Source organism: Peromyscus eremicus, chromosome 8a, assembly GCF_949786415.1.
Source record: "Peromyscus eremicus chromosome 8a, PerEre_H2_v1, whole genome shotgun sequence".
In the NCBI taxonomy this organism is placed as follows: Eukaryota; Metazoa; Chordata; class Mammalia; order Rodentia; family Cricetidae; genus Peromyscus; species Peromyscus eremicus.
In genome coordinates, this window is record NC_081423.1 from 89,751,044 (window position 1) to 89,763,935 (window position 12,892).

Consider the following 12,892-nt stretch of genomic DNA (forward strand, 5'->3'; position numbering starts at 1 on the left):
AGTGACAAAATGGGAACCAGTCCACAGTTCCGCTGACCTTCTGCAATGGTCTCCACATCCTGGGACCCAGCTATGCTTTATCTGTCCCCATCTCTGACACTGGGAATCGCAGCTGTAGCTTTGGAGCCTGAGCGGAGTTTGGCTCTAGGCAGGAAGAAGGGATGCATTGGACCATCCTCAGCTTTACCCCAGATGTTGTCTTTTTGTTGCGGGCTACCAATGGCCATTCAGCTTCTGCCTCAGCCATCAATTTTGGGGCTCTCGGTAGGCAGTCATGTGGAGCTCTGTCTCCCGGAGTGATGAGCTAGCACCTATGAGCTCCATCAGGGGAGGCTCAGCCTCCTCCATCCCCGGACCCTGGAGGCCTGGAAGCTGACCCGCCCAGGTCAGCTGCAACATCTGGGAGATGTATTTCTAGTGTGAAGACTTCCAAAGTTCAGGAATTACAGAAATGGAAAAAAAAAGTGATGGCATGCTTCAAATGACTACAAGGTGCCATGCACAAGGAAAGGCCGTTTGCATGTTTCATAGACTAACATGAAAACAACCCCAGGAGCTGAGCTCACAATACCATGCTTTATACTGAAAGAACTGGTATTCAGAGAAACTAGGTAATTTGTCTGGAGACACACAGCTGATGAGTGGTGGCGCTTAGACTTGAACCCAGATCTCTGTGACTTTAGTGCTACTGCTGCTTCTATATGGACTGATGTGAGGAGAAAGGGTTATCGGTGATGAGCATTTGGGTCTTGCCTCTGCCGGCCAGGAAGTAGAAGGCTGGAGGCAGGTGAGGCAGGCAGGCAGACTGACAATTTGTGCTCATTCATTTCTTTCTTGGGCTCTGTGTGGATGGAACTCTGCTGTGTTAAGGAACTTCTTAGGCCCTTTGGCTCTTTCTCAGAGACGAGGCAGCCATGGAGAGGGTAGCAGGGACTAACAACACTTTGCAGCAGGTGTGGTGGTGTGCATCTGCAATCCCAGTGCCTGGGAGGCTGTGGAGGAAGGCTGCAAGAGTGCCCAAGCTGTTCGGTGAGACCATCTTACAGAATCCAAACAGGCTGGGGATGGTAGCTCAATGGTAGAGTGCTTGCCTGGCAGATGCGAGGCCCTGAGTTACGACAGAAGTAAACTGGGCCTGATGGTACATATCTGCAATCCCAGCACTTGGGAGGCAGAGGCAGGAGGATTAGCAGCTCAAAGTCAGCCTTGACTACAAAGTGAGTTCAGCCTGAACTACATGAGGCCCTGTTTCAGATATCCAAAAATAAAATCCCAAAACAATAAACAAATGCAGTCTTGGGTTAACACAGAGACCAAGGCTTTTGTCTACAGGTACCTTTACATCTGTATGCAGCTGTATGCACTGCCTGAGCGATTGGGGGTAAAAGGGGTTGTGGCTACAGTCCAAATCGGAACCCATACACCTAAGAGGTCACCAGTGTCTGGGGACACCCAGGTGAATGTCTGAAAATCCCAAGGAGGGGCTGACTGATGGAGTCCCTGAACCCATCTTGGGTCCAGGTACTCAGCCACACTGGGTATGGCTAAGAGTCCACTCTGCTGTCTGGAAGCCAGAAGAGAGAGAGCCTGGGGTCTGGGAGGGACAGACCCCTGAGCTGCACTGGAAGGGTCTGCTGTGTATGCTGGAGGCTGTCACTCACCTGCCTAGTTAGACTCACAGGGCTCACCTCTGGGGCCTCATGCAGGAGCCCGGGACAGTTCTACATGGCAGCCCCCTCCAAACCATCTATTTGGGAATCCCTACTCTGTAAGTGTATGCTGGTTGCTTTCTTATTCACTGTCCTACTATCCCATTTCAGTGAGACCTGGTTTCAAAATAAAAAATTAAAATAAATAGAGGGCTGAGGGTACAATTGTGGTAAAGCAATTGCTAGGAAGAGTGGGGTACCATAAGAAAAAATAATTAGGGGTGGGGACTCGGGGGGAGGGTCTCCTCCTGGGACAACGGAACCAATGTGTTCCCTTTTGAAGGTGTCCCAAGAGTGACTGAACACATACCAGGGAGAAGGTCCTTACGAGGCTGTGGTGGAAGGCAGAGGCTGCCATGGTAGCAGTGATGCCCCGAGACATGGAGCCCACAGCCGTGAACTTCCAGTGGCTCTGCATTTATGCATTTTACCCTGATGCATATGCTGTGGTGGCAGCTTATTGCCCAAGTGGAAGCTGTGCTGGGGACAGACCCTGGCAGGGTGGCCTCTGCACTCACTGGCGCTCTGTTGTTCATGACCCTCGTCACTGCCATGTGACCTTGGGCAAGTCACTCTGCTTTGCTGGTCCTGAGGTTCCTTTGCCTGCTGTGTGTGAGGAGTGACCTCCATCAGCAGCTACCAGGCCGGCTGAGGCCGCGTGCTAGGGTGGCACAGGCAGGTGAGCCTTGCTATTAATAAAGGAAGGAGCTGGGCACTTAAAGCAGATGCCAGGTCACCCCATTAATAGGCCGGCCCCAGCTCTTGCCTGAGTTCCCTGTGTATCTCTGAAGGTTAGAGAACTGAGCAGAGCTTCTATCTGGGATTAGGCCTGCCTGCCTGACCCCACAGCCATCAGACTAAATGATGCTTCCCCTAGACCAATGGGACCAGAGGGACATGGTGACATCTGAAGGCACTTTGGTCACAACAGGAGGAGATGTGCTACTGACTCCTAGTGGTTCAAGGCTGGGATACAGTTAAAGATCCTACAACGCAGCCGGGCAGTGGTGGCGCACGCCTTTAATCCCAGCAGTTGGGGGGCAGAGGCAGGTGGATCTCAGTGAGTTTGAGGCCAGCCTGGTCTACAAATCAAGTTCCAGGACAACCAGGAATGTTACACAGAGGAAGCCTGTCTCAAAAAAAAAAAAAAATCCTACAACACAGGATAGTGACCACAGTGACATGGCCCGAAACGCCAGAGTGCCCAGGTTTAGAAACCCTGACTCGCAGTAAACCGCTGGTGGCAATGAACCTGGGGCCTGGTTAGTTATCATAGACTCCTGTGAGGTTCCATGGAGACTTCTAGCACTACTGCTTATTATGAACACGGAGGTTTGTGGTGTCAAAAACCTGATGGGCCCTGCATCTGATTTCTTACAGTTTCTTCAGTCTTCCCACTTTTGGATATGGTACCATCACCCAGCCAGCTGTGAAGCATCAGCTCTGGGCCATAGCCTTGACTCCTCATCCTCTTCCCCCGACCCTTCCTCCATACCTCCTATCTCTGCAGCTGCCATTTGGCCCCAGGACTCTAGTGTGGCCACCTACCACAGAGTCCAGCTGGGCCTCCTAGCCTTCTGGAATCCTCCCAAACGGTCTCAGCGAAGTATGTTTGTGGGGGTGCACACCTGCAATCATACCTGTAATCCCAGCACTTGAGAGGCAGAGGCAGGAGGCTCAGGGTTCAAGGTCAACCCTGACTACATAGAGAGTTCTGGGCCAGCCTGAGCTACATGGGACCTTGTCTCAGAAAAAAATAAAAATAAAAAAGCCATTGGATACCTTTCCACCCAGCCTGACTAGCAGCAGCAATCCCGGGCAAAAGGAGGAAGGGCCCCTAACCTGGCCTTGAGCATCCCTGGGCCACCCTCCCTGGGCTGCCCTCGGCCCACCTTGCTGATCCGCCTTCATCCAATCAGGTTTGGTTCAGCTGTGACTACAACTGGATGGCAGTCTCTCCCAGGACACTCCTCTGATTCCATCAGAGAACAAATTAGCACAGGACTGTCAGCTGCTCCATTAGAATGTGTATCCTGCTTGCATCAAGGGTCCAGGGCCTCCCAGGCCCAAAGAGACCAGGTGTTTAGTGAACTTGTGCCGAATGAATGAATGAATGAATGAAGTGTGCCGATGGGCAGGAAGCTTGTATCGCAGGCGGGTGTCCAAGGACAGCATAGCTGAGGTATTCTGAAGGAGCTTAAAGCTCCTGTCTCTGACAGCTAAGTCTGGCTCTGGGAGGTAAGAAGGTTCCAGATCAGCTAGACCCCATGGGTCAGGTCAGGAGACAGAGGCCAAGCAGTCTGTCTTCCCCACATCCAGTGACTCCAGCCTGGCTGGGTTGGCCTTTGTCTTCCACATTTCTGAGACCCTGGGTCCTAAGACCACAGGCCCCTTGCCCACTCTGCCTTTCTGGGACCGCTTGCTTCCTGGAAGTCCTCAGAATCTGAGCTCCCTGGGAAGACTGACACAAGAGATTGACTGTAAACCTGTAGCTTGCACTACTGAGGCCACCTGAAAGCCTGTGACAAACAGTTTCTCCAGAGCCAGGTCGCTTAGAACAGGGTCCACCAAGATGTATGGCTTTTCCTAAGTTAGCCGGCTCCAGTGAAAAGGAGCTGGTATTTTCCACAAGGAGAGAGAGAGGAGGGGGCTTGGGCTGCAGCTCAGTTGGGTGTTTGTCCAGCATGCACAAGGTCCTGGGTTCGATCCCCAGCACCCGCATAAACTGGGCATGGTGATGCACGCTTGTCTGTAATCCCAGCACTCAGGAAGTAGAGGCAAGACAACAAGGAGTTCAAAGTCATCTTAGTGTGTCGAGTTCAAGGCCCGCCTGAGCTACGTAAGACCCTGGTGTGAGACAGAGGTGAGGTGAGGACAGACAGAAACAGAAAAGACCAAGACCATCTGGCATTATCAGCAAGTAGATACGAGAGAGGGGACCTCCAAATGACTGGGGAGTGAATGCCAGCTGCTGAGTGGGGGCAGGAAAGAAAAGCAATGTTGTCATGGACTAGCTGCTGCATATCCCCAAATTCATATGGTGATCCCCCAATCTTCAGTGTGAACAGCGGTACATGCGGATGGGGCTGGGGGCATGGTTAGATTTAGATGAGACCATAGGGGAGGGCTCTCTTAGAAGGGATTGCACAGACAGCTTCCTCCTGTTATGTGAACTCTCTAGGGCAAGCAGCCATCAACAGGCCCGGAAGAGCATCCCACTGGAAGTCCAGGAGCCAGCCTCTCTACTTTGTCTTCCTGACCTCTAGAACCACGGGAAGGCAATGCCTATGGTTTAAATGGCCCTGCTTCTCATACTTTCAATCATTCTTTTAGGTTAGTGCATATGGTAAAACAGCCCCCCAGCTGCCCTTTCCCAAGCCTGAGTGGTTCACATAAAGGATCCAACCCTGACACAGGAGCTCCACTCATCTTGAACCTTAGTTTCTCTACCTCTGAAAGTCAGAGAATTAATATTTACCCAAAAGTGTTGCTGGCAATTACATGCGCCTATGAAAGTCTTTGGTGAGTGATGATGACTGTTAACACCAGGGGACAGGGGACCAGAAGGTGGCACCTCAAAGCGGTAGGGATAGAGAGCTTGCCTTGGCCACTACCACCCACCTTAGCTGGACTGGGATGGGCTGTCTATGGGTTACTGCAAGTTAAAGAAAAACAAACAGAAAAGGTAATGTTCCCAGTGCCATGCAGGGCCTTGCAGCTGTCCACGGCAAAGCTATCCTCTGGATGTAGGCTCTCTGAGTGGTATGGTTCATCCCAGAGTGTGGTGTGAAGGCCCACTTCCCAGCTCAGCTACCATGGAAGAACTTGAGGTGTAAGAAGAGTACACACCTCTCCCACCTGTGGGCAGGTGGACAGGGCTTAGGATAGCTGGAGCCCATGGAGTAGGCACCCTAGTTAGGCCCTCTCTTCTCACATGCAGGGTACAGTGCTAGGAAATATATATGTGCGCGCGCGCGCGTTTATATAATCTGTGTGCCATTGTGGGAATAAAGGCTTGGGATGCCAGTATGAAAGATTCTGGCCAGTTGATGGAGGTGGATGTGATTAGGGCAAAGGATTTGCCTATCCTAAGGTCCTAAAACCTTCTCTATACCTTCTCCTTCTAGTGCCCAGCACCAAGCCTGCACAAAAGAGGCCTAAGAGCCACACCCCCGGTGTCAAGATTGTCTTGTTCAGGTTCTGACAGAGTTGGGAGTGTGCTGGAGGCGGCTGCATCTATGGGTGATGTGGTGACAGGGCGGGGGGTGGGGGATGGGAGGGAAGTGTGCTGCTCAGGCTCAACTTTGCTGTGATGGTAACAGTCTCTCAGGGGTCTGGGCCTCAGCAGGCTGTGTGCGCTTTGGGGTGCGTGGTGGGTGTGGAGCCTTGATAGACGGATCTACGCTTGTGCTTCTGGACCCAGGGTCGTCTTCTCCCTCCACTTCCAAAGAGCACTTCTGCCTTTGAGCAGGATGTGATCTACACCTTCCACATTCCAAAATGACAAGGAATTAAACATTTGTTGATGATGCTTGGAACAGAAATGACTTTGTTTCCTCTTCTCCCTGTCCCTGGCCTCAGCCAGAGATAGACAAAGAGATGCATAGTGGGGTGAGGGTAGGGTGGGGAAGGCAGAGGAGCATCCGGTGGGACAAGCTTGTCCAGAACCCAGTGGAAGGAGAGAGACACACACAGAGAAAGAGGGAGAAGATTGTGTTATGCAATTTATGCACTGGTTGTACATCCTCGCTTCCAAATGCCTTTCTGCCAGCCACCCAACCTTCGAGCTGGGCTCCACTGAGTAGCCAAATACTTGGTTCTATTTTTAATGGCGACCCAGAAGCTGCTGGGGAAAGGGCAGGGGAACATGGCGGGAAGAACTTCGTAGCGATAGAGGCTCAAATCTAGCCTGGCTGCCTCCTGCCTGGCTGGGTGCCTCTGGGCAAGTCCCAGAACTGTTCTCTCTTGCCCGCACATGTGGGTGAAGGCAGTACCTCACAAGGCTCTCTGAGCCTGCCGGGGAGCACTGTGCACCCGAGTCTTCTCACATTTGTCCAGTGGACAGTTAGGTGGGTGGAGGGAGGCTGGGGCAAAGTCAGCCCTGCTGAAGCTGGACACGGCAGGTGTCCCTCTCAGATGTCTCTGTGGACACCTCAGTGTAGAGGGCTGAGCTCTCCATGTTCAACACGCATAGGAAATACGCAGGAAATGGAACTGGCTGTTAGTGAGTGGCCAGCAAACCCATCAGCCTCCTCAAGCTGCACTCCGGCTATTCACTGCCCACTGCAGGAGTCCATTTTAGCTCCACCTCTTAATTTAGATGTCGTGTGTGTGTGTGTGTGTGTGTGTGTGTGTGTGTGTGTGTGTGTGGTACAGATGTCATACCTGTGTGTGTGTGTGTGTGTGTGTGTGTGTGTGTGTGTGTGTGTTTGGGGGGCTGTTGCTAGAAAACAGGAAGAAATAGTGTATTTTACCCACAAACACTAACAGAAGTAGCAACCTCCCAAACACCTCTTGGTGTCCCTAGGGAGTGTCCCGAGGCTAACTGTACCGTCTTGGTCTCAGCCCTGGGCCACGTGCTGGCTGGCATCACAGGAGGCATCAGTGGCTCTGGGAGCTGCCAGCTTCCATGCTCTGTTCTTATGAGAGAAGCTGGCAGTTCCCGCCCAGTTATGGATCTGAGCACTGGACAAGGAATCCTGAACTAACTCTCCCGGCGCTAGGTCTCAGGAGGCTGTTCTGACCCTGGGAGGTAGATAACAGCCTGCTTGTCCCTCAGAACCCCCTGAGCTTTGGGGAATAACAGAGGCAGCCCAGTTCTTCCCGTGAAGTCCCCCAGATGGCTCCCTCTGCCAGGCGAGCCAGCTGCCCTGATCAGCTCCGGGCTCTCTTGATGAACAGTGAGTTCAAACGGCTCGAGGCAGCTGGCAAGATGCTAAGTGCAGCATCAATCCTAATTAGGATGAGGAATTAATACAGAAGGCACTGGAGTCACCACGCAGGCCAGGCTTGACGGCGGCGTCCAAGTTTCCCTTGGGAAACGGGAAGGTCCCAGCTCCGTGGGGTTCTTGGGGGTGGGGTGGGGGGGTGACGGTGGCATGATTCCCTATGCCACACATGGCATGCAGTGGAGCCTGTGAGGTAGAACACAGCCCTGCAGCCCTCGCTCTCTGCCTAACTCCAGTGCTGTGGCAGGTAGTGACGTGGGTACATTCTCCAGATAAGGAGTAGGTGTGCACGACCTGAACAACTGCATACCCAAAATGATGTTTTTCAGAAGAAAAGAGGGGGGTGTCATCGCGGGCCCACTAGCTCCTTTGTGAGGCATGCTTTCCCCCTTAACTGTTAACCTCACACTTCTGTCATCGACAGCCTGCTCAGAGCCCTGGCATGAAGCGCCAAAGTGCAGAAGTAGCCCTGATCTGCAATCGGTGCTGGGGACAAAGGTGGATAGGAGTCCGGGGTCTGGCGGGGACATGGGGGGGGGGGCGTCAGGGAGCAGACACAACCTCACAAAGCCTCCTTTCAGATGGCTCCAAACGCAGCCAGGAAGGGCCCTCTTTCTAAGAGCCGGTCCCCAACCTCCTGTCACATCCCACCACACTTAAGTAGCGGGAGGGGTTGTAGCTGCGGAAAGAAGAGGATGGAAGAATTTCCTCAACCACCCAGGGGCGGAGTGAACACAAGACAAAAGGTGACAGGAAAGAAAGAGGAAACGCTATCCAAGGATTTCTGAAAAAAATTAAAGCAATGATCGCCAACTCCCGTTCTGTCCCCCGTCTCAGAGCCAAGACCTAGCAGTGGATCTGACGACAACCTGGCAGAACCAGACCGCCCCTCTGTAGACACCTGTTAGTTCGAGTTTCACAGTTGGGCTTGACGGCGCCAGGAGGGCTAAGAAGCTGAGAGCATTTCGGGGCTTCCGAGGCATCTGGTCCGCGCTCCTGGAGGCTGTCCCCACAGTCCAGGGAACCCGACCGCGATCTCTAGATGCATTTCAACCTCAGCACACCTCTGTATGCTAGGGGGTCGCAGAGCCCCGCCCTGCCCTGACAGAGCGACCACGCCCCTCCCAGCCCACTATGGGTCCGCGGACCGCTCTATGCTCCCCAGTGTGGTTCCTATAGGGGTCTCTCGCAGCCTTGGTGCTGAGGGGCTGTGACCCAGGGCTCGCTGCTTCAGTTACGGGAGACGCGGTGTGGCCTCCCCTCAAGTCCCTATCGCTCAGGGAGGAGAGAGTCTGTGGCCTCATGGAATAGGAGAAGGGCGTCCGGCTGGAGCTTCCTGGTTCCCCCGGACCCGCTGGAGGCCCAATCTGTACCCCGCCCTCACTCCCTCTCTTGGGGGCTTGGAGTGAGCACCTAGATGCCCCGGGGCTCCCCGCCCCCGGCCAGCCCCGCCCCAGGATGGCCAGTTCCCATAGCAATCGCACAGACACCGGTTGCCAAGCAACCCCTCCCCCTCCTCCCGCGTCGGCTCCCCCACAACCCTAGACTCCTCCCGCCCCCACGCCAGCCTCCACCTCCCCCAGGGGCGCCGGCGAGGCCCCTGGGGATCGCTCAGCTCTCGGGTTGCGCGCGTGTGCGTGAGTTTCTGTGTGTTTCATTGTGTCTGTGCGCGAGGGGGTGTGCGCGTGCGACCAGAGAGTTTGTGGGATCAGTGTGTTGGGGAAGGTCCCCAGCCTGGAGGGACCCGAGGCTGCTGCACCCATGTCCACTCGGGGACCCACCCTTCCAGCTTCAGGTCCTTTGTGTCTCGCGTGGAGCCATCGCCGCGCCCACCCCTCCCCCGGCCCGCTCCCCGGGGCAGTGTGTGCGTGTGCAGTGTGTGCGTGTATGTGCGTGCGCTGGGGGGCAGGGGTCGTACCTTCGATGCAACACACCCGCCACAGTCCCGAGTGGGTGAGGTCGCCGCGGGCGCGGCGGGGCGGGGGCCCGTCGTCCATGGTCAGGTTGGTGCCGTTGCAGATGTGCGCGCTGGAGTACAGCCAGTAGTCGGTGCCGATGGCGATGGCCATGAGCGAGAAGGCAGCGAAGGCTCCGGCCGTGGTCAGCAGCATCTGCAGCCCGCGGTCGCATCGCACCATGGTGGGCGCCTCATAGTCCGCCGCCCGCCGGCCCGGCCCGCCGCGCCCGCCCGCCCTCCTCCCTCGGCGCGCAGCTCCGGGGGCGCCAGGGGCTGGGGGGCCGAGGGCCGGGGGGCGGCGCCGCGCTGCGCGCTCCGACCCCGCGCCCCGGGCGTGCCTGCGCTCGGGCTGCGCGGGGCTCAAACTCCGAGGCGCGGCGGCGAGTGAGGGCTGCGCGGGCTACGCGGGCCGCCGGGCGGGCTGGCGGCGGCGGCGGCGGCGGCGGCGGCGGCGGCCGGGGGCTCCTCCCTCTTGGCCCGCCCTCCCCTCCGCGCTCGGCCCGCGCCCTCCGCGCCTCCACCCACCGCCCGCCGCCCGCTGCGCTCTCTCGGCGCCGCCCCTCCGCCTCGGGCCCGGCGCTCGCACACCCCCGGCCGGGATTTCCCCTCCCCCCTCCGCTCCCCTCCCCGCGCTCACGCGCGCTCTCTTTCTCTCCCAGGCTTCATTCACATTATTAGAGCGAAGGAAGCCGAGGGAAAGGTTGCTTCCCTGGAAGGACCCCGGGGAAGCCGCGTCTCCAGTCACTCCTCTTCCCAACCCCGGGGATTCTGCAATCTGTGGAATGGGAAGTGTGTTCCTTCCTCCTCCCGTGTGCCTGTACCTGGCTGTGAAGATCTAGGCATGGATGTAGAGTGAGACTCATATCAGGTTTCCAAAAGCCCCAGATATGGGTCACAGATCCGAGGCATTCTTTACAGGCTAAACCGGACACATCACCTCCATCCCAACCCAGGCAGCCTAGGGGTTCTGGCAGGTGCTGGGAAGCTCTGGACTTCGGAGGGGGATTGAGGATGTGACTCACCACAGTCACTTCTGATAGTCCATGCTGGTAGAGGCAGGGACACCGCGACTGTATTGAAGCGGAGCAGCCTAATTTTGCAGCCTCCAGCTGTTCCCCTCTCCTCTTAGCTCCTTCTTGGAACCTTTACTTTTTCTTTGGTTTGCTCTGCTTCAGCTTAAGCGGCTTTTTTCTCACCTCCCCTTAACAATGCTAGACTCTGCATCAGGCCCGCTGGCCTCTTCGCTTAATTGCCTTTGGTGTTGGCAGGATCCCAAGCTGGATATACTCCTTTTTCCTCGGAGCCACTCCAAGCTCCTTTGTCAACACCCAGTCCCACTCTTCCCCCGCAGGAGGCCTGAAACCCGCACTGGGAGGCCCCGTGTTTCCTTGCTTCACATCCGTATTCTTGTTGCATCCTTGAGGGATGTCCTGTGGGTTGCTATCCTGAACCCCTGGAAACTGAAAGAGGTATATGGAAGGCTGCTGCCCTTACAATTTTATTCTCTGTAGTACCTTCCCAGCACTCCTCAGAGAATGTTAATGACCCCAAGCTGGAAGCGCTGTCCCTCCTCTGAGAGTGTGACACCACCACCACCACCACCACCACCCCCGTCCCCCCCCCTTCCCCGCGAGTGCGCTTGCCTAACATGTATGGTAAATAGTAGCAATGTGCAAATGTTTGCCCTGGGAAAGTTATCTTTTGTTGGGGGATAGGAATACAAATAAATAAATAGAAAAAAAAAACCGATAAAGCTCGAGGACCAGGTTGGCTACCCTCATCAGCATTGCTGGCCCTTTCTTCTGCCTTTGGGGTTGTCTGTTCTGCCTTCCAAAGTTTCAAAGGACAAGGGCCACTGCTTTTTCTTCCCTTTCAAAAATGTACTGTCACCTAGTCTGGTATTCTGCACACAGCAGGTGCCTGATATATGGCTGAAAGGACTGGAAGGCATGTGATGGTGTCTCCTGGCTCAGAACGAGGCTCTCTCCAGTAGCCTCCACGATGAACTCAAGGTTCCGTGTTCTGAGAGAGGCGATTTTCAATCTTCTCTTTGGGAACAAATCTTTGTTTCAACAGAACCCCAACACAAATTAACCTGGTCTCCCACCTTGTTGTGAAGAACTACCGCTCTCTGAGCAAATGAGGTATGGAGAGTCCCCACACCCCCACACCACACCCTGCAGCTGCAAGCACCCCTGTGGTGCTAGAGTTCCATGACACAAGGTGTTCGCTAGCTGCTGGGTTACACAGAGGCATCCTTGGCCGCTCTGCTCGAGCCTTCCTCCAGACCTTGGAAGAAACCAATGGAGTGGTCTGATTGATCTGGAGGGGTGGGGTGGAGAGGAATAGATTTCCCCATATCCCTTCTTAGGTAGCTATGAGACGATAACCCCTCCTCCAAGCAAGCAATCCTGAAATCCCACAGGAGATGGGACAGAAGTCTTTGGTCCCAGCATGCAAGTTTGGACCAGCGTTTGCACTACACCCACAGAGGAACATGGAGAGTATGGGAGAGATCGGAGATGGAGCCTGGGCCTAAGGTCATTACCATCTGGAGTACTGAGCAGACTGATCTGGACAAACCACACCCACCTGGGAGAAAGCTGCCTCCCCAGTCTGCCTTTCAGAGTTGATTTGAGGGTCTCAGAAACAGCTTTGGGCACCCATGTACTGGGCAGCCATTTCCAGGATGAGCGGCAAATGCCACTTCTACCTTTCTTGAAGACAGGGATCGGGATGTGCTATGGGAACCTACAGGACATTCTGTGAATTTTCACAACCACCTCCCCACCCCCCAGAATACCTGGACAGTAGAGACAAAGAGAAGCGGAGGAGCTTGCTCAAGCTCTCACACTAGAAGGCAGTGGGTTAGAACCTTGCTCAGGTCCTGGGATTTCAAGGATAGAATTCTCAAGGATCATCCACCAGCCTGCTTGCCATTGTCAAGTTCTACTTGGCTGTGTTGTTATTTCTTGTTATGTCGGGAGGACCCTAGTGGGGGGGGTTGATAGTTTACCTGTCTGTCGGTGGACACCCAACCTGCAGCCACGCTTGGACTTGAGCTCATGTGGATGTAGACCGTGGAGTCAAATAAGGTCTTGACCGCCGGCAAGGAAGCTGGAGCAAACTCAAGGCTGTCTGAGGCCATTCATCATGCCTGGGTGAGCACAATTGAAATCTGGAAATTTCTGCTCAGCTAGATTGGAGACTTCTAAATGGCAGAGTTTTGCTGCCTGGGGACCCTAGAGTTTTCAGCATCTCCTGGGTTGCTTCCAGAC

The 12,892-nt window shown here is 55.0% G+C and overlaps 1 protein-coding gene across 1 annotated transcript in view; it reads right to left on the reverse strand.

Annotated features, from left to right (window-relative positions):
- Cacng4 (calcium voltage-gated channel auxiliary subunit gamma 4) overlaps positions 1–9,795 on the reverse strand; it is a 59,367-nt gene extending 49,572 nt beyond the window's left edge. Inside the window, exon 1 of the mRNA XM_059272015.1 lies at positions 9,576–9,795. Coding sequence (XP_059127998.1) covers positions 9,576–9,795 — 220 coding nt within the window. The remainder of the gene's footprint in view (positions 1–9,575) is intronic.
- Positions 9,796–12,892: the final 3,097 nt, after the last annotated feature.